General features: G+C 46.0%; 1 protein-coding gene and 1 long non-coding RNA gene across 3 annotated transcripts in view; one reads left to right on the top strand and one right to left on the bottom strand.

Moving 5' to 3' along the window:
* LOC122543565 overlaps positions 1-5,183 on the top strand; it is a 13,799-nt gene extending 8,616 nt beyond the window's left edge. For both annotated transcript variants that reach the window (XR_006310101.1, XR_006310102.1), the window contains exons 2-3: positions 3,422-3,625; positions 4,447-5,183. This is a non-coding gene — a long non-coding RNA (uncharacterized LOC122543565). The remainder of the gene's footprint in view (positions 1-3,421; positions 3,626-4,446) is intronic.
* Positions 1-27,876, bottom strand: part of LOC122543651 (zinc finger protein 91-like) — a 331,816-nt gene that overhangs the window by 11,985 nt on the left and 291,955 nt on the right. Inside the window, exons 8-9 of the mRNA XM_043682468.1 lie at positions 21,661-21,781; positions 20,922-21,220 (exon numbers count right to left, since the gene is read on the bottom strand). Coding sequence (XP_043538403.1) covers positions 20,922-21,220; positions 21,661-21,781 — 420 coding nt within the window. The remainder of the gene's footprint in view (positions 1-20,921; positions 21,221-21,660; positions 21,782-27,876) is intronic.

Below are 27,876 nucleotides of genomic sequence, written 5' to 3'. Positions count from 1 at the left end.
AGGGAATAAGAGAGGAAAGAGAGTTTGCTATAAATTATAATCGATCGGATGGAATAATGGACCGAGGATTGGCAGATGGAGTTTAATTTAGACGAACGTGAGGTGTTGCATTTTAGAAAAGCAATCCAGGACTTAACCAGTTAATGGGGAATGTTGCTAGTGAGGGTGAGAATAGGTGGACAGGGCAGATGAATGCGTGGCTGAGGAACTGGTGCACGGGAGAAAGGATCCAAAAAATGTGAATATTGGAATCTCTTCTGGGGTAGAAAAGACCTGTACAAGAAGGATGGATCGCACCTGAATTGGAAGGGGACTAATATATTGCTGGGAGATTTGCGAGAGCTGTTCAGGAGGATTTAAACTAGTAAGGTAGGGGTGGGTGGGGGGCAGGGATTGCTGGGACCCAGAGAAATAGTGAGGAAAGAGATCAATCTGTGACTGGTCCAGTTGGGAATGGGACTGAGTCAAACAATCAGAGCAGGAAGGAACAAAGCAGAGAACAAGGTAGGACTGGTAAATTAAACTGCATTTATTTCAATTAGAAGAGGCCGAACAGGGAAAGTAGATGATGGTTAGGAACTTGGGACTGAGATATCATGGCAGTTACAGAAACATGGCTCGAGGATGAACAGGACTAACAGCTTAGTGTTCCAGAACACACATGCTAAGGGAAGGATAGAAAGGGGGGCAGGAGAGGAGGGAGAGTGGCTTTTTTGATAAGGGATATATTACTGTGCTTAGGGAGGATATTCCTGGGAATACATGCAGGAAGCTTCTTTGGGTGGAACTGAGAAATAAGAAAGGGATAATCACCTTATTGGGATTTTATTATAGACCCCCTAATAGTCAGAGGGACATTGAGAAACAAATTTGTAAGGAGATTTCAGTTATCTGTAATAATAATAGGGTGGTTGTGGTCAGGGATTTTAACTTTCCAAACATAGACTGGGACTGCCATAATGTTAAGGATTTAGATGAAGAGGAATTTAAATGTGTACAAGAAAATTTTCTGATTCAGTAAGTGGATGTTCTAACTAGTGAAGGTGCAAAACTTGACCTACTCTTGGGAAATAAGGCAGGGCAGGTGACTGAGCTGTCAGTGGAGCACTTTGGGGCCAGTGACCATAATTCTATGAACTATAAAAGAGAGATGATAAAGTATATACAAGATCTAAATTGGAGGATGACTAACTTTGATGGTATTAGGCAAAATCTTTCAAAAGCTAACTGGGAAAGATGTTCGCAGGCAAAGGATGGCTGGAAAATGGGAGAAACTGAGAGTCCAGAGACAGTATATTCCTGTTAGGGTGAAAGGAGAAAAACTCGGTAAAAACAAGGACTGCAGATGCTGGAAACCAGATTCTAGATTAGATGAAGGGCTTTTACTCAATTTTCCTGCTCCTCGGATGCTGCCTGAACTGCTGTGTTTTTCCAGCACCACTCTAATCTAGAACCTAGGGTGAAAGGGGAGGCTGGTAGGTGTAGTGAATGCTGAATGACTCGAGGAATTGAGCTTTTGGTTCAGAAAAAGAAGGAAGCATATGACAAGTAAACTCAGGAGGGCAAAAAGGGAACATGAGATAGCTTCGACAAGTAGAGTTAAGGACAATCCAAGGGTTTTTTAAATACATTGAGAAAAGGGTAACTAGGGAGAGAACAGGGCCCCTCAAAGATCAGCAAGACGGCCTATGTGTGGAGCCGCAGGAGTTGGGGGAGATAATAAACAAGTATTTTGCATCAGTGTTTACTGTAGAGAAGGACATGAAAGAAATAGAATGTGGGGAAATAGATGATATCTTGACAAATGTAAAAATGTCCATACTACAAAGGTGGTGGTGCTGGATGTCTTGAAATGCATGCAAGTGGATAAATCCCCAGGATCTGATCAGTTGTACCCTAGACCTCTATGGGAAGCTAGAGAAGTGATTGCTGGGTCCCTTGCTGAGGTATTTGTACCATCGATAGTAACACATGAGGTGATGAAAGACTGGAGGTTGTCTAATGTGGTACCAGTATTTAAGAAAGGTTGTAAGGAAAAGCTAGGGAACTATCAACCAGTGAGCCTGACATTGCCAGTGGGCAAGTTGTTGGAGGTAATCCTGAGGGACAGGATTTACATGTATTTGGAAAGGCAAGGACTGATTAGGGATAGTCAGCATGGCTTTGTGCGTGAGAAATCATGTCTCACGAACTTGACTGTGTCCTTCCAGACGTTTATTCTATCCATAATCCTCATGATTTTATAAACAGACAAGGTATTTTCCCTGGGTTGTGGAGTCCAGAACTAGAGGGCATAGGTTTAGAGTGAGAAGGGAAAGATTTTAAAAGGGACCTCAGGAACAAGTGTTTCATGCAGAGGGTAGTGCATGTATGGAATGAGTGTCAGAGGAAGTGATGGAGGACGGTACAATTACGGCATTTAAAAGGCATCTGGATGGGTATATGAATAGGAAAGGTTTAGAGCGATATTGGCCAAGTCCTGGCAAATGGGACGAGATTAGGTTAGGAAAACTGGTCGGCATGGACGAGTTGGACTAAAGGGTCTGTTTCCATGCTGTACACCTCTACGGCTTTACTTCAGGACTCTGAAATTGTTCATGAAAACCACTTCAGTAATCTGCCCAGTTTTAAGACTACAATATACAGGAGCAGAATGAGGCCATTTGGCCCATTGAGTCTGCTCCACCAGTCGATCATGGCCAATATGTTTCTCAACCCCATTCTATTGCCTTCTCCTCGTAACCCTTGATTCCCTTACTAATCAAGGACCTATCTATCCCTATCTTAAACGCCCTCAATGACTTGGCCTCCACAGCGCTCTACAGCAATGAGATCCACAGATTCACCATCCTCTGGCTGCAGAAATTCCTCCTCATCTCAGTTCTGAAGGGCATTCCTTCACCCTGAGCCTGTGTCCTCTGGTCCTCGTTTCTCCTACTGGTGGAAACATCTTCCCCACATCCACTGTATCCAGTCACAGTCACACAGCACGGAAACAGATCCTTCGGTCCAACCAGTCCATGTCTCCCATAATCCCAAACTAAACTAGTCCCACCTACATGTGCTTGGCCTAATATCCTCTAAACATTTTTTATTCATGTACTTATCCAAATGTCATTTAAATGTTGTGACTGTAAGCACATCTACCACTTCCTCTGGAAATTCATTCCACACGTGAAGCACTCTATGTAAAAATGTTACCCCTTATTTTGTTTTTAAATCTTTCTATTCTCACCTTAAAAATATGTCCGCTAGTCTTGAAATCCCTCATTCCAGGGAAACGACTCCTGACATTCATCTTCTCTGTATCCAGGAAGATTTTATAAATCTCCAAGAGTCACCTGAACCTGAAATGTTAGCTTGTTCTCTCTATGTGGACGCTGTCTGACCAGCTGTGATCTCCAGCATTTGTTGTTTTCAGGACGGATTCCAGCATCTGTCGCAATGCGCTCCGAAATGTTGGCTACCTCTTTGCAGATCCTTCGAGACTCGACCTTACTCAACAATCCACCGTGCGGTACAGTCAATAAAGTTCCACATTGCATCTCTTTCAGCACACAGGGGCTGCACGGTGGCTCAGTGCTGCCTCACAGCACCAGGGACAGGGATTTGAATCCAGCTTCAGGTGACTGTCTGTCTGTGTGGAGTTTGCATATTGTTTCCCCCACCGCCCCCGTGGCTGCATGGGTTTCATCCAGGTGCTCCGGTTTCCTCCCACAGTCCAAAGATGTGCAGGTTAGGGTGAATTGGCCATGCTAAATTGCCCCATAGTGTTCAGAGATGTGTGGGTTAGATATATTAGTGGGAGGTAAATGGAGAGTTATAGGAGTAGGGAAATGGGTGTGGATAGGTTGCTCTTCGGAGTGTTGGCTTGTACTTGTTGAGCCAAATGGCCTCTTTCCGCACTGTAGGGATTCTATGTGGCATCCCCCAGCTTTTTGCATTTCCTGTAGAGGAAGTGGGGACGGGACGAAAGCTCAGTGAGCGTGAAGCGAAAATTAAACTTAGTGCTTTGCTTGAGCTCAAGCTGAGTGACTTGGTGGCGGGACTGGAAAAGGAAGGTACGGTGTCTCAGTGGTTAGTGCTGCTGCCTCACGGCACCAGGGAGCCAGGTACGATTCCAGCCTCAGGGCCGTTGTCTGTGTGGATATTGCACATTCTCCGTCTGGTGTTTGCGGCGGATTTCTTCCAGTGCACCTGTTTCTTCCCACTATCCAAAGATGTGCAGGTTTGGGTGAATTAGCCATGTTAAATTGTCCATAGTGTCCAGGATGTGTAGGTTAGATGCATTAATCAGGTGTAAATGTAGAGCAGTCAGAGTAGGGTAATGGTGCTTTCAAGTTCATGGAATTACAAAAGAAAAGACTGTACCACATAAAGTAGAATTGCTTGTTCTGAATTTCTACCCTGACTGACATTGATGACTTTCATAATCTTTTTTTCCAGTGCATTTGAAGATCTGTAGACTCAAGTTTCAAAATCAACAGATGAAGGGCTTATGCCCGAAACAGCAACTCTCCTGCTCCTTGGATGCTGCCTGACCTGCTGTGTATTTCCAGCACCACACATTTTGACTGACACTCCAGCGTCTGCAGTCCTCATTTTCATGTCAATGACAGACAGTCAATCAATCCATTGGGACTGTAACGATTTTTGACTACGATTCTGTGAGAAGGAGCAAAATTCTTTGGTACATTTTCAGCATCAGTGGAGCTGGATGAGAGACGCTACTGTGGCAGCGCATTGAGTGTGGAGCCTGTAACAATTATACGGCCTGGAAAGAGGAATTCACGGCAGGGAGGGGCTGTACATGCATTTGTGAACAGCTGAAGCTTTGGCCATGGAGAAACCAGAGGAATCTCGCCCCATGGAGAAACCGTGGAAGTGTTGCGACTGCAGGAAAGGCTTCATTGTCCCGTCTACCATGGAAATTCATCAGCGCAGTCACACCAGGGAGAGGCTGTTCTCCTGCCCAGAGTGTGGGAAAGGCTTTATCCGCTCTTCCCACCTACTGGACCACTGCGGGTCCACACTGGGGAGAGATCATTCACCTGCCCCGAGTGCGGGAACAGCTTCACCCACTCCTCCCACTTGCTGGCGCACCAGCGTGTCCACACCGGGGAGAGGCCCTTCCCCTGCTCTGATTGTGGGAAGGCCTTCAGCAAATCCTCCGACCCGCTGAAGCACCAGCGGGTCCACACCGGGGAGAGGCCATTCAGTTGGCCCGAGTATGGGAAGCGATTCCTCTGCCCTGCTGAGGCACCTGTGGGTCCACACAGGCAAGAAGCCGTTCCCCTGCCCTGAATGTGGGAAGGGCTTCAGCAGTTCCTCCTCCCTGCTGACACACCAGTGGGTCTACACTGGGGAGAGGCCGTTTGCCTGCCCTGAGTGTGGGAAGGGCTTTACCCAGCCCTCCCAACTGCTGACCCACCGGCGGGTCCACACCGGGGAGAAGCCATTCTCCTGCTCAGTGTGCAGAAAGGGCTTTGCGGTCTCCTCCAACCTCGTGGCCCATCAGTGGGTCCACACGGGGGAGAGGCCCTTCAGCTGTCCCGAGTGCGGGAAGGCCTTCAGCAATTCCTCCCACGTGCTGAGGCACCAGTGGGTCCACACTAGGGAGAAGCCGTTCTCCTGCCCAGAGTGCGAGAAACGCTTTAACTGCTCCTCCTACCTACTGACCCGCCGGCAGGTCCACACTGGGGAGTGGCCGTTCTACTGCCCTGAAAGCAACAAAAGCTTCACATTTTCCAGCAACTTGCGAAGACCCCAGCGGGGGCACCAGTGCTCCCAACAATCGGATTCTGCCAGTGACGCTACTGTGGACCAAACCTTCTGCCCCACTCTGACAATGGGTGCAGTGGGAAAGTTGGTGGGCTTTTTAAAAAGTTTTCTGGACTGCACACCGCCTCGCACCCCCAAGTGCAACCCCACAGTAGCTCGGGGCGGCATGGTGGCTCAGTGGTTAGCACAGCTGCCTCATAGAGCCATGGACCCGGGTTTGATTCTACTCTTGGGGTGACTGTCTGTGTGGAGTTTGCATGTTCTCCTGCCGTGTCTGTGTGGGTTTCCTCCGGGTGTTCCAGTTTGCTCCCACAATACAAAGATGTACATGTTATGGTGAGTTAGCCTAGCTAAATTGTCCATAGTGTTCAGGGATGTGTAGGTGTGGTGCAGTCGTCAGGGGTAAATGTAGACTGGTCGAGAGTGTGGTGCTGGAAAAGCATAGCAGGTCAGGCAGCATCTGAGGAGCAGGAGAATCGACGTTTTGGGCATAAGTCCTTCATCAGGAATGATGCCTGAAACATTGATTCTCCTGCTCCTCGGAAACTGCCTGATCTGCTGTGCTTTTCCAGCACCGCACTCTCGACTCTGATCTCCAGCATCTGCAGTCCTCACTTTCTCCAAATAAATGTAGAGTAATAGGGTTAAGAGAATGGGTCTGGGTGGGTAACTCTATGGAGGGTTGGTGTTGCCTTGTTGGGCCAAAGGGCCTGTTTACATTCTGTAGGGGTTCTGTGATTCCATGAACTTTGCTTCCAGGGGCGGCACGGTGGCACAGTGGTTAGCACTGCTGCCTCACAGCGCCAGAGACCCGGGTTCAATTCCCGCCTCAGGCGACTGACTGTGTGGAGTTTGCACGTTCTCCCCGTGTCTGCTGAGGTTTCCTCCGGGTGCTCCGGTTTCCTCCCACAATCCAAAAGATGTGCAGGTCAGGTGAATTGGCCATGCTAAATTGCCCGTAGTGTTAGGTTAGGGGTAAATGTAGGGGTAGGGGTATGGGTGGGTTGCGCTTCGGCGGGGCGGTGTGGACTTGTTGGGCCGAAGGGCCTGTTTCCACACTGTAAGTAATCTAATCTAATCTAATCTAATCAGTGGGCGATGCTACTCGGAGTCTGGGACTGCACGTTCCCACTGAAACAATCCACAGAAATCTAAGACCACAAGACAACTGGAGCAGACATTAGGCCATTCAACCCATTGCGTCTGTTAGAAACAAAACAAATTGCGGTTGCTGGAATCCAAAGTAGGCAAGCAGGAGGCTGGGAGAACGCAGCAAGCCAGGTAGCATTAGGAGGTGAAGTTAGCGTTTCAGGTATTAACTCTCCTTCAGGACTGAAGAAGGATTCTTCCCGAAACATTGACTTCTGTATCAGAAACAATTTACCAGGATGTCGCCGGGGGTTGGAGGGTTTGAGCTGCAGGGAGAGGCTATTTGGCTGGGTGAGAGGGGCAATGTTTTCACGCAGAGGGTAGTGCGTGCATGGAATGAGCTCCCAGAGAAAGTGGAGACTGGTACAACTCTACCATTTAGAAGGCATCTGGTTTCGGACATGAACAGGAAGGTTTAGAAGGATGATACTGACAAATGGGACCAAATTAATTTAGGATGTCTTGTCAGCATCGATGAGTTGGACCAAAGGGTCTGTTTCCGTGTTTCCGTGCTGTACATCTCTATGTCTACCTGTCCTGATGTAAGTTTTAAAATGGAGTCCAAGTAACTTTGAATAGTTCAGTCTTGTTGAACTCCCCTCTTGAAAGGTTTCAAATGAATCCCTCCAAGTGATACTGTTTAAAAATGCCGAGTTGGACAAAATATCCCATTACGTTTGACGCAAACCCCAGCTGAAGACATCAGAAGTCACACAACACCAGCTTACAGACCAACAGGTTTATTTGAAATCACAAGCTTTAGAAGCATTGCTCCTCCTTCAATGCTGCTCCTTCGTCACTTCACTGACAAAGGAGCAGTGCTCCGAAATCTCGTGAGTTCAAAGAAACCTGTTGGACTCTAACCTGGTGCCATTTGACTTCTGACCTTGTCCAGCCCAATCCAACACCAGCACTTCCACATCAGAGTGAAATAATGAGATTGGATTTTATTCAGTGTGGTAAAGTGAGATGCACATCTGAAAACTCAAACTGTTGGAGCGACAAAGAGACACGAGTCAGAGTGCTACAGCACGGAGACAGGCCCATCGGCCCAAACTGGTCCATGCCGGGCAGCACGGTGGCACAGTGGTTAGCACTGCTGCCTCACAGCGCCAGAGACCTGGGTTCAATTCCCACGTCAGGCAACTATCTGTGTGGAGTTTGCACATTCTCCCCGTGTCTGCGTGGGTTTCCTTCGGGTGCTCCAGTTTCCTCCCACAGTCCAAAAATGTGCAGGTTAGGTGAATTGGCCATGCTAAATTGCCCGTAGTGTTAGGTGAAGGGGTAAGTGTAGGAGAATGGGTCTCGGTGGGTTGCTCTTTGTGGGTTGGTGTGGACTTGTTGGGCCAAAGGGCCTGTTTCCACACGGTAAGTAATCTAATCTAATCTGTTCACTTGTAGCAACTGGAGTGAATCCAAGAAGGATTGAGATTGGGAAGGGGGAGGTGTGGATAACTTTTCTGTTTTTAATTTTAAAATGCACCTGATTTCCACAAATGAATGCCACAGCACATGCAATATTCCTCATCGCAGTATTAAGCCGGCTGCAATGATTTTGCATCCTCTTCTTCCTCCCCATTGGCTCCAAGATTCGGCTTCCTTCCCCCATCCCCACCCCCCCAACCCGAGGTGTTGATGCTTCCATTCTGACCCTCAACATATCGGTTTGTTCCTCCATTTTTCCCAGTTGTCTTTTGTGGGTTTTGAAAACTTTCCCAATCCTCTGAGTGTTGGAGTTGGGAGGTAATGTTGTACAGGATATTGGTTAGGCCACTTTTGGAATATTGTGTGCATTTCTGGGTTCCCTTCAATCGGAAGGATGTTGTGAAACCTGAAAGGGTTCAGAAAAGATTTAAAAGGATGTTTTCAGGGTTTGAGCTACATCGGCTGTGGCTGCTTTCCCTAGCATGCCGAGGCCGAGGGCTGACCTTATAGGCATTTATAAAATCATAAATGGAATGGATAGGGTAAATAGACAAGGTATTTTTGCTAGGATAAGGTAGACCAGAATTAGAGGGTGATAGTTTAGGGTCGGGGGGAGATGATTAAAAAGGAACCTAAAGGACAACATTTTCATGCATAGGGTGGTGTGTGCAAGGAATGAGTTGCCAGATGAAGTGGTGGAGGCTGATACAATTATGACATTTAAAAGGCTGGGTATATGAATATGAAGGGTTAAGAGGGATATGGGTCGAGTGCTGCAAATGGGACTAGATTAGGTTAGAATATCGTGGGCGGCACAGTGGCACAGTGGTTAGCACTGCTGCCTCACAGCGCCTGAGACCTGGGTTCAATTCCCGCCCTCAGGAGTGGAGTTTGCACGTTCTCCCCGTGTCTGCGTGGGTTTCCTTCGGGTGCTCCGGTTTCCTCCCACAGTCCAAAGATGTGCGGGTCAGGTGAATTGGCCATGCTAAATTGCCCATAGTGTTAGCTAAGGGGTAAATGTAGGGGTATGGGTGGGTTGCACTTCGGCGGGTCAGTGTGGACTTGTTGGGCCGAAGGGCCTGTTTCCACGCTGTAATGTAATCTAATCTAATCTGGTCAGTATGGACGAATTGGACCATAGGGTCTTTTTCTGTGCTGTATATTTTTATGACTCTGGCTTGCCATTAATGTTTCCCACCTCTGTATGATGAGTTTCTCTCTGGTTGTTGGTGACAATGTCTTGAGGTTTCATTCCCATCACCAGATATACTCCCAGGCACGTTAACAATTTTGTGACTGGTTGTTTCGCAAGAAGCTGCATTGCAGCTTCATCCTGGATTTACACACTTTTTTTGCTTCCCAACATCAGACCTGCTGACTCTCGGCAGTATCCCAATGTCATGAAGGATATTCTGGACGAAGGGACTGGGGCCATTCTGGTGAAGTTTGCCGATGATAAGAAGTTAGGTGGACAGACACGTAGTTCTGAGGAGGTGGGGAGGCTACAGAAAGATTTAGACATTTAGGAGAGTGGTCCAAGAAATGGCTGATGAAATTCAATGTGAGCAAATGCGAGGTCTTGCACTTTGGAAAAAAGAACACTGGCATGGACTGTTCTCTAAATGGTGAGAAAATTCATAAAGCCAAAATGCAAAGGGATCTCTGAGAGCTAGTACATGATTCTCTAAAGGTTGACTTGCAGGTTGAGTCCATGGCTAAGAAAGCAAATATAATGTTGTCATTTATCTCAAGAGGGTTGGAATGTAAAAGCAGTGGCATGCTTCCGAGATTTTATAAAGCTCTGGTTGGGCCCCATTTAGAATACTGTGTCCAGATTTGGACCATACCTCAGGAAGGACATACTGGCACTGGAGCATGTCCAGTGGAGATTCACACGGATGGTAGGCCTAACATACAATGAACGGCTGAGGATCCTAGGATTGTATTTATTAAAGTTTAGAAGGTTGAGGGGAGATCTGATAGAAACTTACAAGATAATGCATAGCTTGGAAAGGATGGATGCTGGAAAGTTGTTTCTGTTAGGTGGGGATACGATGACCAGTGGGCACAGCCTTAGAATTAGAGGGGCTCAATTTAAAATGGAAATGAGGAGACATTTCTTCAGCCAGAGAGTGGTGGACCTGTGGAATTCATTGCCAGGGAGTGCAGTGCAGGCTGGGATATTAAATGTCTTCAAGGGAGAAATCAATAAATTCTTAATCTCACAAGGAATTAAGGGATACAGGGAGAGCACGGGGAAATGCCCATCAGCCATGGTTGAATGGCAAGAGGACTCGATTGGTCGAATGGCCTTAGTTCCACTCCTATTCTCTTATGGTCTTAACTTTCAGGTGGAGTTATCCAAAATTCAAAGAGATGTCAGTCTTGACGTATTTTACTTTTCTATCCCTGTAAGATCCTGAATCAGTACCTTCAGGAGAATTAGTTCGAGCGGAGTGAGAACAGAGAGGGTATGTGGGATGGTGCTTTCAATCTTGTGGATTAACAAAAGAAATAAATGTCCCACAAAGTAGAATTGCTTGTTCTGAATTTCTACTGACAGTGATGACTTTTGTAATCTCTTTAGAGTGTTTGAAGATCTGAAGACTTATTTTTCAAAATCAACAGGTGTGAAGGGCTTATGATCGAAACATCAACTCTCCTGCTCCTCGGATGCTGCCTGACCTGCTGTGCTTTTCCAGTGCTGCACTTTGACTCTGACTCTGCAGTCCTCATTTTCACATCGATGTCTGACACTCAGTCCAGCGGGACCACAACGATTTTCAACTATGATTCTGTGAGAAGGAGCAAAGCTTTTTGGTTCCTGTTTCAGTATGTTTTCAGCATCAGTGGGACTGGATGAGAGACCCTACTGTTGCAGAAACAGTTATACGGCCTGGAAAGACTAATTCACGGCAGGGAGGGGCTGTACACTTATTTGCCTGCAGCTGAAGGTTCAGCCATGGAGAAACCTGAGGAATCCTGCCCCGTGGAGAAACCATGGAAGTGTGGCGACTGTGGGAAAGGCTTCCATACCCCGTCTGACCTGGAGATTCATCGGCGTAGTCACAGCGGGGGGAGGCCGTTCTCCTGTCCTGAGTGCAGGAAGGGATTTACCTGCTGCTCCCACTTGCTGGCCCACCGGCGGGTCCACATGGGGGAGAGACTGCACACCTGCCCCAAGCGCAGGAAGGCCTTCAGTAATTCTTCTGACCTGCTGAGGCACCAGCAGATCTACACGGGTGAGAGGCCCTTCACCCACCCTGAGTGCGGGAAGAGCTTCACCTGGGCCTCTCATGTGCTGGCCCATCGGCGGGTCCACACGGGACAGGCCCTTCAGCTATCCTGAGTGTGGAAAGGGCTTTACTCTCTTCTCCAACCTGCTGAGGCAACAGCAGTTCCACACTGGGGAGAGGCTGTTCTCCTATCCCTAGTGCGGGAAGTGCTTTGCTCTCTCCACCCACCTCCACATGCACTGGCAGATCCACACTGGTGAGAGGCCTTTCTCCTGCCCTGAATGTGGGAAAGGCTTTACTCAGGCTGCTCCCTTATAGCCCATCGGCGGGTGCACACCGGAGAGAGGCCATTCGTCTGCCAAAAGTGCAGGAAGGGCTTTACCCACTTCTCCAACCTGTTGGCCCACCAGCAGGTCCACAGCGGGGAGAAGCGTTCGCCTGTCCTGAGTGTGGGTGGAGGTTCATGTTGTCCAGCAACGTGCGGAGGCACCAGCGGTCTAAACATTCGGATTCCATCGGTGACGCTGCAGTGGGTCACTCCCAGGACTGAACCACCTGCCTGTTTTGACATTGGGTGTGGTGGGAGAGTTGGGCTTTCTCTTTGTTGTCTTCTGCTGGACTGCACTCTCCCCACAATCCCCTCAACCCCACAGTGGCTCAGGGGTGACATGGTGGCTGAGTGATTAGCACTGCTACCTCACGGCGACAGGGACCCGAGTTCAATTCCATCCTCAGGGCGATTGTGTGGAGTTTGCATCTTCTCTCATTGTGGCTGCATGGGTGTCCTCCTGATACTCCAGTTTTCTCCGACAATCCAAAGACGTGTCGGTTGGGTGGATTGTCCCATCTAAATTGTCCCGTAGTATTCAGAGACATGTAGGTATGGTGCATTAGTCAGGGATAAATGTAGAATAGGTCAGGAAAACTGGTCTGGGTGGGTTACTCTTAGGAGGGTCGATGTGGACTTGTTGGGCTGAAGGGCCTGTTTCCACATTAGGGTTTCTGTGATTCTTTGAACTTTGCTTCTAGTGGGTGCTGCTGCTCATTGAGCCCATGACTGCACATTCCCAATGAAATGATCTGCACAAACCTAAAACTGTAAGAGCAGAAGGTAGGCCACTCATTAGAAACAAAAAAAAACTGCAGATGCTGGAATCCAAAGTAAGCAAGCAGGAGGCTGGGAGAACACAGCAAACCAGGCAGCACCAGGAGGTGGAGAAGTCAGCGTTTCAGGTATTAACACTTCTTCAGGACTGAAGAAGATTTACAAGGATGTTAGAATTAGAATCCTTAAAGTATGGAAATAGCCCTTCAGCCCAGCAAGTTTACGCCAACCCTCCGAACAATATCCATCCAGACCCTATATTTACCCCTAACTAATATACTATGGGCAATTTAGCATGGCCAAACTGGAGCACCCAAAGGAAACCCACGCAAACATGGGGAGTTTGTACAAACTCCACATATAGTCGTCCAAGGCTGGAATCGAACCTGGGTCCCTGGAGCTGAGGCAGCAGTGCTATCCACTGGGGTTTGGAGGGTTTGACCTCATGGAGAGGCTGAATAAGTTGGGGCAGTTTTCCCTGGACTGTCTGAGGCTTATAAAATCGTGAGGGGCATAGTTAGGGTAAATGGACACGGTCTTCTCCCTCTGGGGGAGACCAGAATTTGAAGGCATAGGTTTAGGGTGAGGGGGGCAAGATTTAAAAGGAACCTAATGGGTATTGTTTTCACACGGAGGGTGGTGTGTGCATGGAATGAGTTGCCAGAGGAAGTGGTGGAGGCTGGTGCAATTACGTTTAAAAGGCATCTGGAGGTGGACATGAATAGGAAGGTTTTAGAGAGATATGGGCCACATGCTGGCAAATGGGACTAGATTATTAGATTAGATTTTTTTTTTTAGCTTACATTACATGTGGAAACAGGCCCTTCGGCCCAACATGTCCACACCGACCCGCCGAAGCGTAACCCACCCATACCCCTACATTTACCCCTTACCTAAGTCCAAGTAACTTTGAATAGTTCAATCTTGTTGCAATAACATCCTGAAAGGTTTCAAATGAATCCCTCCAAGCAATACCGTTTAAAAGCAGAGTTGGACAAGTTCAACATGAACCCAGAATTGAAATCAGAAGTTACATGACACCAGGTGACAGTCCAACAGGTGTATTTGAAATCCCAAACTTGAGGAGCATTGCTCCTTCATCACTTCATCTGACGAAGGAGCAGCACTCCGAAAGCTGTTGGACTCTAACCTGGTGTCGTGTGACTTCTGACCTTGTCCCACCCCGATTCAACACCAGCACCTCCAACCAACACAATACACCAGATATGGGGCGGCACAGTGGTTAGCACTGCTGCCTCACAGTGTCAGAGACCCGGGTTCCTTTCCCGCCTCATGCGACTGTCTGTGTGGAGTTTGCACATTCTCCCCGTGTCTATGTGGGTTTCCTTTGGGTGCTCTGGTTTCCTCCCACAGCCCAAAAATGTGCAGGTTAGGTGAATTGGCCATGTCAAATTGCCCCATAGTGTAGGGGAATGGGTCTCGGTGGGTTGCTTTTCTGAGGGTCGGTGTGCACTTTTGGGCCAAAGGGCCTGTTTCCACACTAAGTCATCTAATCTAATCTATTCACTTGTAGCAACTGGAGTGAATCCAGGAAGGATTGAGATTGGGAAGGGGGAGGTGTGGATAACTTTTCTGTTTTTAATTTTAAAATGCACATGATATCCACAAATGAATGCCACAGGTACAAGTACAGTATTCCTCATCGCAGTATTAAGCCGGCTGCAATGATTTTGTAGGGGATTGGGTCTGGGTGGGTTCGTGTGGCGGTTCCGTGTGGACTTGTTGGGCCGAAGGGCCTGTTTCCACACTGTAAGTAATCTAATCTAATCACTGATGAATGAGATTGGTTTTTATTTGGTGTGATTTAGTGAGACGCCCACAGCGACAGGCCCTTGGGCCCAAATTGGTCTTTGCTGACCAAAATGTTTGTCAACTCCAACCCTATTTCCCTGCACTTGGCCCGTATTCTTCTAAACCTTTCCTATTTGCATATTTGTCCAAATGCTTTTTAAATGTTGTAATTGTACCCGCGTCCACCATTTCCTCTGAAGGTTCATTCCACACGCCCCCCCGGTGTTGAAATACTCCATGCTAGGGAAGAGACAACTATCATTAACCCCATCTATGCCACTCGTGGTTTTATAAGTATCACCTCTCAACCTCCTCTGCTCCAGCAGAAAAACATCCCAGGCTATCCAGCCTTAATTTGCTGCTAATGGCACAGTGATGACTTCAGCTGTGTGTGTCAAGGATCTCTCATTTCTAAGCCAAGGCGGTGCCTCTTAAGTTCACTTGATCTTAAAATGAATGCCCCCCCCCCCAAAGAATTAATCTTTGACTGGTAACAGAGTTTGTCAGGATTTTGAGAGTCACCATGGCTCTGTCACAGCATAGGGGAGGGCTCTTCCGGACAGAATGCTTCAAGCAGAAAATTCTTCCACCTCAGACAAGCAAAGTTGACGTGTTTGTAACAAGTTGTGAAATTTGAAAGGGCTCCGAAAAGATTTACAAGGATGCTGCCAGGATTGGAGGGTTTGAGCTATTTGGAGGGGCTGTAATGGATTGAGGCTATTCTACCTGGAGTGTCAGAGACGGAGGGGTGACCTTATATAGGTTTATAAAGTCCATAGGGTAAGTAGACAAGGACTTTCCCTAAGGCAGGGGAGTCTAGACCTAGAGGGCATAGGTTTAGAGGGAGCAAAGTTTAAAAAGGACCTCTAAGGGGCAACTTTTTCACCCAGAGGGTGGTGCATGTATGGAATGAACTGCCAGAGGAAGTGGTGGAGACTTTAAAACAAGACACCCTTTTAATTTTTTCCCCTCTCAGTAGAAACCTCTGGTTTTGGATTCCTCCACCGGGGGAAAAGATTTTGATTATATAATCTATCCGTGCCCCTTGCATAATTTTGTAAACCTCAATAGGGTCACCCCTCAGCCTCTGACACTCCAGTGAGAATACCTGCAATTCATTCAGCCTCTGCCGCAAGTTCAAACCCTCCAATCCTGGCAACGTCCTTGTGAATCTTTTCTGAACCTTCCTGGAGGCATAATTTGTAGGCGTATAGTGTTATGGAACAGGCCAGACCCCCTCAAAACATTCTAAGGCGGTAGCCCAGACCCTAACTTCATTAGTTGTTTTAGGTAGAGGTATCCCAGGGACAATGCAACTGGTCAAACCACTTGACTTCCAGGAAAACGGTCGAATGAAACACAAGCAAAAAAAATTTAAAATAGCAGCCATACAAAAACCCAATTTCTTGCAACATTCCCATAAACACACCCATTTGGCAAAAAAACGGTCAGTTCAAACAGAAGTTCTTACAGGAGAGATATTAGAGAGAGTCTGCCAGAAACGTCTGTTGAATCGGGGAACCTTTCTTCCCCCAGCAGCTTTACGCAGACTGCTTGCTAAAACCCAAACTAAAACAGGGGAAAATATGGGAGAACTGCACTTTCATTGTACAAGTGTTTGAAAGAAAATCTCAAATCCTTTCCCGTGATTGTTGCCTTAGCCAGTATCAGTTAACAACAGAAAGTACCTGAACGGAAACATTTGTATCAAAAGGCCGTACAATTAGCAAGCCAAGACAAGTTTTCAATTTAGTCAATCAATTTAAACCTTTGCCTACCAAATTTAAATCTGATGGTTTTGACAATGGAGGACCAATCCGATTGTTAAAGAAAATGATAGGTCATCAAGGGTATAAAAGGGAGCAGTTGGACAGAGCTAACTTCCCATTGCGAGAATTGAGTCCTCAACTTGAGAAAGAGAAATTGGCTCTCTCAGTCACCTTTGAAAAGAGAAAGCATCATTTTAAAAAAAAACAATGGCATTTTTGACAAAATATTCAACAGGTGGTACAGAATATTCCAGAAGACATATAACCTGGCTGAATTCCATGAGACTAATTTCTATTTTTTTTCAGTGGGTGGGACTCATTTATTAGGGCATACTACAAGTATCTTGTTTTATTCCAGAATAGTCAGTGGTTAGGAGGGATTTATTCGATTTAATGATCATTCAATTCAGTTTTCCACCGTTACACTTGGATAAATAAATTGCTTTTTCAAATCAGTGTTTTATGTTTATGTTTATTTCTATCACCAGTGCAGGTACACCACTTTTCACACTAATTTTACAGATTATAGGGTGACACATTCCTCTTTGAGTGTTTCGGTTTGAGATCTTAGGGTGGGGGAAGAGAGGGGTTCAGCCTTCACTTTATAACAGTATTGACGACGTTCTGCTGAATGCAATGGAGTCAATATTAATCCCAGCCTCTCGCTCTGGTGAATCACCTTAATTTGACTACTGTCTCAGAAACAGGACAGAGAATCAACTGCTGAAACAATCATTTACATGTTATTGCACGTAGCAACCAAAACTAAAACCTCTCAAGTAAGCAAGTTCAGCCTCACCCCCTATCCCCACCTTAGCTATCACCCGATTGATGGTGGGATTTAGCTCTGTTTCTGCTGACAGTACCTGTCTCTGGAAGTGACTAGAGTTCGATGCAGTGTTGTTCTTCAAAGTACTGCTGCATCGTTCTGGAGTTAAATTCTGGTAGAGGTTTCTTGTTTTCAAATTTGTGGTGTGAGGTGTCTTTGGATTCTAACACCACCTCTCCACACTTCTGGAGGGTCTATAGCTTACCTTCTTATCCTTGAGGGTTAGCTGCCTGTTTGAAAGAGCTTGTCCTGCAATTAATCCCTTTACATACGGGCCTTCCTTCTACAGGCAGACTTAATTGTCCTTTTGTCACGCCATTATTAAACACCGTTATCTTGTCTGTACCAGGAAACTGCTTGTTTTACCTCCTTCCCAGGAATGGTTAACTAGCGCGGTGTTTTTTTGACTGCCTTGTCGCAGTTTCTCGTTGGCCCTTTCCTTTCTTGATCCAGAAAGAGTTATTGCTGACCCATGAAGTTAGGAAAGTTCTGGAGTTTACAGGATCACACCACATTCCATTCTGACTCCTCCAGGAATAACTATTCCTCTTACGATACTGGCAGTTCCTGACGTCGCTTGGTATCCCCTAATACAATCCATGGGTTGGGAAATCTCTGGTGCTGCCCTGACACCAGGCAGTCACTCTTGGAACAGAAGAATTATCAGGAGAAAATTCAGAAAATCGAAATGCAAAGTGACTTGGGAGTTCTAGTCCAGGATTCTCTCAAGGTAAACCTACAGGCTGAGTCAGTAGTTAGGAAGGCAAATGCAACAATGGCATCTATTTTGAGAGGATGGATGTACTTTGAGCAGGGATGTACTTCTGAGGCTCTGGTCAGGCCACATTTGGAGTTTTGTGCACGGTTTTGGGCCCCATACTTCAGGAAGGATTTACTGGTCCTGAAGCATGTTCAGAGGATTATGAGAATGGTCCCAGGAATGAAAAGCTTCACATACGAGGAATGTTTGAGGACTGTGGGTCTATACTTGGAGTTTAGAAGGATGAGGGGGTATCTAATTGAAATCTACAGTATACTGAACGGCCTGGACAGAGTGGATGGTGGGAAGATATTTCCATTGGTAGGAGAGACGAGGGCCAAGGGGCACAGCCTTAGAATAAAGGGAAGACCTTTTGGTAAGGAGAAACTTCTTCAGCCAGAGAGTGGTGAATCTATGGAATTCACTGCCACAGAAGGCTAGGGAGGCCAGGTCATTCAGTATATTTAAGACAGAGACAGGTAGGTTTTTTGAGTATCAAGAGAATCAAGGATTAAGTGTACGATGGGTTTGAAAAGCGTTATCAGCCATGATTGAATGGTGGACCAGACTCAATGGGCTGAACGGCCTAATTTCAGCTCCCATGTTCTGATGCATGGAGGGCTGAGGAGGAGGAAATAAATATAAAGAGGGAAATACAATTAAGGGGAAGCTGGATACAGACACGAGGGCAAAAAGAAGAGGAGGAAATGCAAAAATTATATGATAAATGGCAGAACTCTTAGAAGACTGGCATACTGAGGGATCTGGACATACAGAACCCTGACAGTAGCAACGCAGGCAGGTACGGTGATCAAGAAGGCACACACTCAATGAAGGCAAGCGTGCTGTAAACGTTGGCATGTTATGGTATTGCTATTTTTTCCAGCCACATTCAGAATATTGTGTGCAGTTCCAGTCGCCACACTACTGGAAGCATGTGGATGCTCTGGGAGAATGTGCTGAGAAGATTCACCAGGACATTGCCTGGTCAGGAGGGCTCTCATAATGAGGAGAGGTGGGATAAATTTGGATTGTTTTCACTAAAAAGACAGAAGCTGAGGGCGACCTTGACAAACTGATGAGAGACACAGATTGGCTGGATAGGGGCAGCATGGTGGCCCAGTGGTTAGCATCACTGCCTCACAGCGCCAGGGACCTGGATTCGATTCCAGCCTCAAGGCAACTGTCTGTATGGAGTTTGCATATATTTCCACCCAGTGTCTGGGTTTCCTCCGGGTGCTCTGGTTACCTCCCACAGTCACAAAGATGTGCAGGTTAGGGTGGATTGGCCATGCTAAATTAACCCATTGTGTTCAGGAATGTGTAAGTTATGTGCATTAGTCAGGGGTAAATGTAGAGTAATGGGGTAGGGGAATGGGTCTGTGTGTGTTACTCTTCAGAGGGTTGGTGTTGACTTGTTAGGCCGAATGGCCTGTTTATGCATTATTGGGGTTCTACGATAGTCAGAGGCTACAAGAGGTCACAGATTCAAGGCCAGAGGGGGTGAGCCTAGGGGAGACGTGGAGGGGAAGGGTTTTCACACAGGGGGTGTTGGGTGCCTGGAACGCACTGCCAATGCAAGTGGTAGAAACAGGCACCTTTGCAAGATAATACATGGCTTGGAAAGGGTGGACGCGAGGAAATTGTTTCCGTTAGGCGAGGAGACTAGGACCCGTGGACACAGGCTTAGAATTAGAGGGGGTAAATTCAGAACAGAAATGCGGAGACATTTCTTCAGCCAGAGAGTGGTGGGCCTGTGGAATTCATTGCCACAGAGTGCAGTGGAGGCTGGGATGCTAAATGTCTTCAAGGCAGAAATTGATAAATTCTTGATATCACAAGGAATTAAGGGCTATGGAGAGAATGCGGAGTTGAAATGCCCATCAGCAATGATTGAATGGCAGAGTGGACTCGATGGGCCGAATGGCCTTATTTCCGCTCCTATGACTAATGGTCTTATTTAAGGTGCATCTTGACAGAAACATGAACAGGAGGCTAACAGAGGGATAGAAACCACGCATGGGCAATAAATAGTGGGTCAAAGTCAAAATTAAGAATTGGCTTGGGGGTGGTGCCTAAACTAAATAAGAAGGAACTGTGACTGTGCTGTATTGTATTGATGCAGGTTTCTCCCACTATCCAAAAATACAGCGTTCCTATGAAACATTTCGTAAGCCAAAATGGCATAAAGCGAAGTAGTAAGGACCATTAATTAATTAATATTAAGCATTTTCTCAAAAGCGAAAATCCTCTTTGGATTTTTTTCGGTTAGTGAAAATAAGTACTAATGCAGGTTTTTTGTAAAAGGGAAGTTTAGATTATATTAGATTCCCTACAGTGTGGAAACAGGCCCTTTGGCCCAACCAGTGCACACTGACCCTCTGAAGAGTAACCCAACCAGACCCATTTCCTTCTGACTAATGCACCGAGCACTACGGGCAATTTAGCATGGCCAATTCACCTGACCTGCACACCTTTTGACTGTGGGAGGAAACCGGAGCACCCGGAGGAAACCCACGCAGACACGGGGAGAATGTGCAAACTCCATAAAGACAGTCGCTGGAGGCTGGAATCGAAACTGGGACCTTAGTGCTGTGAGACAGCAGTGCTAACCACTGAGGAAGTGTTGTAAAGCAGACTTTCAAAAAGCAGGGAACACCCGTATGCTAATGGGGGGGCAATGAAGACAGGTGGAGGCTCAGGCGGAGCAAAAACACTGACAGAGCTGACCGGCCTAGCCCTGTGCTGGAAATTCAATGGGACAGAGACAAATGTGTCTATTTCAAATCTACCTGCAATGGTTGGACAAACATTATGCTCCATCCAGGATAAAAAATGTCCTTCATCTGCTTCTGCAGATCATTTCCAGAGATAAGGTGCATTCTCGGGCTCAGAGAGCATCAGCCCCCACTGAAAGTAAAGTGGGTGTGAGCGTGGCCAATCCAGCGTAAAGGAACCCCTTACTGCTCCCACTTCACCCACTAAACAGAGTTCAGGTTGTGACTCTCAGCAGCAGTAACAGCAGAATCCAACCCCTCCCCCAGTGCCATCTCACTTATGAAGTTGCTGGTGTCTCCACATGTTGCACGACTGGGTGAAGTCCTTTCTGCACATGGAGCAGGTGAACGGCTGCTCCTTGGTGTGGATGCGCTGGTGTTTGCGCAGGGTGGAAGAATCACAGAAGCCATTGCCGCACACTGAGCAGGTGAATGGCTTCTCCCCAGTGTGGACGCGGAAGTGGAGCAGCAGGTGGTACGACTGGGTGAAGCCCATCCCGCACACAGTGCAGGCGAATGGCTTCTCTCTGGTGTGGATTCGCTGGTGCAACAGCAGGTGGTGCAACTGAGTGAAGCCCTGCCCACACATAGGGCAAATGAACAGTTTCTCGCCAGTGTGGACCCACTGGTGGACCAGGAGGTGGTGTGACTGAGTGAAGCCTTACCCGCACTGAGTGCAGGTGAACGGCCGCTGCCTGGTGTGCAAATGCCGATGAATGTCCAGTGCAGATGGGGGAAGGGAAACCGTTCCCACACTCCCCACATTTCCACGGTTTCTCCATGGTGCAGGCACCCTCATCTCTCTGAGTTCAATATTCAGAAAACCAAAACCAGTTGGACCAGAAAATTCGCTCATGCTTACAGCATGTGTCTCGTGTTAGTGGTGAACCCTCTGATAATTGGAACACTCTCATTCAGTCTGTAAAGCTTTTTCCAGTCACTACTCTAGTGTGTGGGTATGTGAGACCCTGAGTTTCCAGTCACACTAATGTTTAAAACCTAATGAAACAGGTCGACCTTCTCTCGTTTGTTTTCAAGGCCATCAATATCCACATCCTGGTGAATCAAGTGACTGTCAGACTTTGACGTGATGTTTGGTCTGAGATTTCTGCCTCCAAATTCTTCTCTTATAATATTCCTGTGAAAAGAGATTGCAAAAGTCATCACAGTCAGTCCATGATAGAAAATCTAAACACAATTCTACTTTCTGTGGAACATTCTTTCCTCTCTTAATCTCCAAAGATCTATATGTATAAATCTATATGTAACTGTAAACCAGCAGGATTATGGGGCAGACTGCATACCTCCACAAAGAGTTTACATGGATTCAAGTTGCTGAATGGACCTCTATCGTGCAGTAGAGACGCTCTTACTGAAGATATACGATACGCTGCAGTATGATATTACAAGCCCAGAAACAACTGCAAACCAGACAACGTCTTTTCAGAAGTTGGACCATGAACTTCTGAAGCTGCTGCTCCTCCTCTCTCTGAAAGAAGATTGATCTTCACCCAAATGATAACTTGTGTCCTCTATCCAAATATTCGTGAGCACAGCCCTTTTTTGAAGGAAGGCATGTTTCCTGATCATCACAATAAAAGAGGTGTCTTCCCCCTGATATTCAAAGGGACGGTCAGTCCGAGGGGGCAGGGTCACGCCTTGTGATGTTGTGTGGAATCTGAGAGAGCTGCAACAATTCATCCCGACTCCTGTGCTCAATGTTCTGACAGATGAAAGCAAGCCTGCCGAAAGCCTTCTTCATTGCCTTGTCTACCCATAATCTTGTCTATTTACCCTATCCTTGCCCCTCATGATTTTATAAACATCTATAAAGTCACCCCTCAGCCTCCAAAGCTCCAGGGAAAACGGCCCCAGTCTATTCAGCCTCTTCCTGTAGTTCAAACCCTCTATCCCTGGCAGCATCCTTGTAAATCTTTTGTGAACCCTTTCAAGTTTCACAACATCCTTCCTGCAGTAGAGAACCCAGAATTGCATGCAGTATTCCAGCAGTGATGGAACCAATGACCTCTCTGAAGAGGATTTTAAAACAATATTTATAACTAATCAAGTTAGTTGGGCATGACTTTCCCATAGTAGTTTGGTTTGGCTGTCCTTCATTAACCTGAGCTTTTTCAGTTATGAGAAAATATTTTGTGGGATGTGATTGTTGCCAACACGTCCAACATTTGCTCACCATCCGTCATGGCCCTTGGACCGAGCAATTGGCTACATGCTAGAAGGCAGCTGAGTGTCAAATACATTGTAGTAGGTCTGGAGTTATGTGTGCACGCACACACGCATGTAGGGTTCTGAATGGTAAATTTCCCTCCCGAGAAGGACACTTTCACAACAATCAATAATGGTTGGAGAACAGTTCTGGCAGCATCTATGAAGAGACGACAGTGTTACTGTTTTTAGTGCAGTGGCCCTTCAAAACTTGGCTGGATTCAAAACATTAACTGTTTTCTCTCCACAGATACTGCCAGATCTTCTGTGTTTCCCCAGCAATTGTGACTTTTGTTTCTGAGCTCAAACATCTGTGATTCATTGTTTTAAGCAATAATGGTTTTCGGATTGCCAGTACTGAGACAAACTTTCACTTCCAGATCTTTTTATTAGTTGAACATAAATTCCACTAGCAGCCATGATGGGAGATGAATTTTTGTTCTCAGAAGTCCTACATCTCTGGGTTACTCAACCAGTATCACTAGCTCTCAGTATTCCCTTTACTGACAATTTTCTCCTGAATATTTTCCTTTATTCGTTCATGGAATGTGGCACTTTGTCTCCCAAAAGACCAAGTGCCATTTCAGAGGGCAGTTAAGAGTCAACCACATGACTTTGGATCAAGAGAGTGATACATTCACCAAACTGGGGAAGGACTAAAGATTTATTTCCTTAAAAAAGGTTATCAGTGAACAAGATAGGTACTTATGGCAATTGATAAGATCACCGAAGCAGTGATAAGCTTTATAATCCAGATACAGGGGAACCTCGATTATCCGAACATGATGGGCAGGCACTGCTTTGTGCGGATAATCGATTATTCGGTTAATTGATTAAATGCTTTTCCACTGGGTATTTAAAGTCTGCTCCCTATTCAGGGGACTGCAGCACCACGCAGTGCTCAAGGCCCTGCCCCCAACCCCATCTAACACTGCCCCCTGCCCCCGCCCAGCACTGCCCCTGCCCAACATCACCCTTCCCGGCCCCGTCCCACCCAAAACCACAACTCCGCCCGCGACCCGTCCAACACCCTCCCCACCCTCCCACCACCGCCCCTAGACCCCCCAACACCATCTCCAAACCAGTCCAACACTGCACCTGCCGTGCGCCCCCATCCCCCCCATCCTCCCTCAACCCCTCTCTGCGGCAGCTGGACTAGAAATCAACATGACTGCTACTGCTGCCCTTGTGGGGTAAGTCTCCAAACAGCACGCACACACAGCCACAGCTACACACACAACTTTTTGACAGCTTTCACGTCTGCCCTGTACAGGACAATATTGGAGAGAATATCTGGGGAGGATGGCAGGATTTAGCGTACACCCCTCTGTAAAGGTGCAGGGAAATTGTGGGAATATACAGAGAAAGGGCGGGAGGTCAGTCATTTGGAGATGGTGCCTGTTTAATCACTGTAAATAAAAGACACGATCACTGCCGGAAACATGGCTTTGATGTAATGTTTCTATCGGGACCTCGAGATTTCCTTCGGAAAATCCCATTTTCGGATAATTGGTATTCAGATAATCGAGGGTCCTCTGTAAATTCATTGATTTCAAATTGCCTCGGGGCATAGGAGCATCACTTTCAAACTCCAAATGTTAAATCCAGTAACAATGCCAAAATGCCACCAACTCCCTACAATCTCTAAGTTTCCCAACACTGACTGGCCTGTAGTTGCCAGTTGTATCCTTTTCCTCATTACTATTTACTATTCAATTCAGCCCGTTGAATCAACTCTGCCATTTACTCAGATCATGATTATTCTGGTAAACATCAAATCCACTTTCCTACCATTTCCCCATAATCTTCACTTTGCTTACTGATTTTAGAAAAACTCTCAGCCTTGAATGCACTGAACAACCCAGGCTCAACAGCCCTCTGTAGTAACAAGTCAGGAGAAATTCCTATCTGTCTTAAACATGCAATGCCTTATCTGGAGGTTATTTCCTCTGGTTCAAGACTCACCCACTTTTCCACATCTAGTCTGTCAAGTCTCTTCAGAACCTTGTATGTGACGACAAGGTTATCTCTAATTCTTCTAATGTCTAATAAGCACAGGCCTAACCTATTCAGTTCTCCTCATTAGACATTCTTCCCATACCCAATATCATCCTGGGCAACCTTCTTTGGAATGCCTCAAATGCCAGTCTCTGTTTTCTTAGGTAAAGGGCCCAAAACTGTTCACAGTGTTCAGTTGTGGCCTGACTAGTGCCTTACATAGTTCACTATAACCTCCCTACTTTTATACTCTATTGAAAAGGCCAATCACTCATTTGCCTCCCTATTACTCACAAATTAGATGAAGGGATTTATAGATGCGGGCTTCCAAATCCCTCTATTCTGCAACTTTCTCCATTTAATATTCAGCTCTTCACCTCCTGACAAACTGCATTACCTCATTTTCCTATCTGCCAAGCTTTTGCGCATTTGCTTAACCTGTGTATTTCCCTCTGCAGATATTTCATGTCATTCTCATCACCTGCCTTCCCATCAATGTCTCTTCAGCAAACTTGGCAATAGTACATTCATTTTACTTATCCAAGTAATTCATATACATATTGCAAATAAGTTTGGCCCCAGCACTGATCCCTGTGGCACACCACTAGTTACCATACTGAACATGCCCCTTATCACAACCGTGTCATTGGTTAGCCAATCCTCTATCCATGCTAACATACAGCCTCCCAACACCCTGGGCTCTTTGCTTACTATTTCATGAAATGTGAATATCATTGGCTATGCCAACAACTCTTCCCAAACTGTCCTTGAAAAAGTGGTGCTGAGCTGCCTCTTAAATTGCTTCACAATTATGATATGGTCTGCAACAATGTTGAGGAGCAAGTTCCAGCATTTTGGTCAATACCAAAAAAGCAATACGATATATTCCGCAGTCGGAATCCTGTGTTCACACTTGTCTGTTCTTGGTGGTTGAGGTCATGGCTTGGAAGGTGCTTTTGAAGAACCACCACTCATGCAATCAAGAGCTGGAAATGTGTTGCTGATAAAGCGCAGCAGGTCAGGCAGCATCCAGGGAACAGGAGAATCGACGTTTCGGGCATAAGCCCTTCTTCAGGACCTCCAGCATCACCTGCCTTCCCATCAATGTCTCTTCAGCAAACTTGGCAATAGTACATTCATTTTACTTATCCAAGTAATTCATATACATCCAGCATCTGCAGACCTCACTTTCTACTCATGCAATCAAGCCAGATTGTTAGATGTAGCCAGAGACTCTGCCGTTTTGATTTTCCTCATCAATCCACATTCTTTCCAGCCAGGTCTTTAGCTTCAAACTGCCATGCAATGCCTCCTGTTACGGCTTCAGTCAACTATAATATTGTGAAGATCTTTGGGATGATTTTGTACATTCTAAGTGCAATATAAACACAGATCATTGTTTCCATTTTTGGTGGAACAAAAGGTAGCATATTGGTGGATAATTACAGTTAGTGCAAACACAGCTTGCCATCGATAAAGATTTATCCTGTTCACTACAGTGGCCAAATTTCATTGAGAAAACCAAGTGCTTGTAACAGACAACATGACAAAATGGTTTATAGCAGGAGAAATGGGGCAATGAACAGGAGTGAAATGATTGCTTTTGGTCACCTCCACCATTATCTGAAAAACACATTTAAAGGATTCTTAAAAGGTGTATGGCATAACACTCCAGACACCACAAACTGTCAGACCATTTTCTCATCAAAGGAAAATACATTTCTTATTTCTGAAAGAACTGGGAAAGAGAATAGGGGAGGAAATCTGAATTAGGAGTTATTTCTTATCTGTTGAGGATGTTGCTTCATCGCTGTCTTGATTTGGGTCATAATTTAAAAACACGCACCACTATTATCTGATCATTGTGTAGGCTTGCCCTTACCTCATCGCCAACATCCTTCATCCCCACATCTCTCAGATTTCTCTGATCTTCTAATCTGATCTCATGTCTTTCACTGGTTTTCAAAGCTCCACAGTTGGAAGTAATCTGCCATCAGCTATCTGGGCCCCAAGTTCTGACCAAAAACCTCTCTCCTCAAAACATTCATCTCTTGCCCTAATATCTCTGCGTGTCAAACTCTGCTTGATAATATCCCCATGTGTTGCCTTGAAATGACTTACTGCATGAACGACTACATATAAACCCAAGTTGTAATGATTCCTTTGTGAACATTTTCCATTACTTTGTCCAACCAAGTGCAATTTAGAAAAAAAAACATTGCTTTAATTATTTTTAAAGTGAACAAAATTACTGACATCTGTCAGAGGTTCACGAGAAAAGTACAAAGTGACAAAGGTAAGAATACACATGGTTACCAACTGTATTTTGGGGTGTATAAACCTTAGTCAGCCAGAATTACTTTCTAAAAGACTTTAATTAAACTGGGTGACTGCATGAAATGGTTTGTTGGTCGGACTTGAATCATCCTTCTCAAAGGAGGCAATGCCATCAATATCAGTGAACGCATTTTGTTAAAAAGGACAAGTTCTTGACTTAGTTTCAAAACTGACTGGTATTCACACCAGCACATTCAATGTCAAACTCCGACATCAGAAATGAAAATACATCATTAATTTTATTTTACAATAACCCAACACATTAATTAATAACACACAGTGAATACCAAGTCTGATTAATGTGAAATTAAATTTGACCAAAAAGAATATAAAATCAAATGGGGAAGAGCAGAAGGCAAGAAATGCAGCATCATAGAAGGTGCTCCTCCACGGAGTGTATTTTACCAACTACAACTGCTCAATATAAACAAACACTCTGACATGACCCTCCGGTTTTAATGTAAACCATAGCCCCATACAGTAGGTACCATTTAAATAAGTTAATAGATACAAGCCTTGAGCAAATCCAATGTTCCGGCTTTAATTTGAAATGTATTTTAAAGGTATTTTCTGAGATAAACGGTGCCTGTCTGCCCCCCTCCCTCCGTCAGAAACCGCCCGCTGAGTCGATGAGAAAACCGCAGCCTCGCGCCGCCATCTTTGTTTTTCTTC

This window comes from Chiloscyllium plagiosum, chromosome 44 (genome assembly GCF_004010195.1).
Source record: "Chiloscyllium plagiosum isolate BGI_BamShark_2017 chromosome 44, ASM401019v2, whole genome shotgun sequence".
In the NCBI taxonomy this organism is placed as follows: domain Eukaryota; kingdom Metazoa; phylum Chordata; class Chondrichthyes; order Orectolobiformes; family Hemiscylliidae; genus Chiloscyllium; species Chiloscyllium plagiosum.
This window is presented reverse-complemented; position numbering and strand designations above follow the sequence as displayed.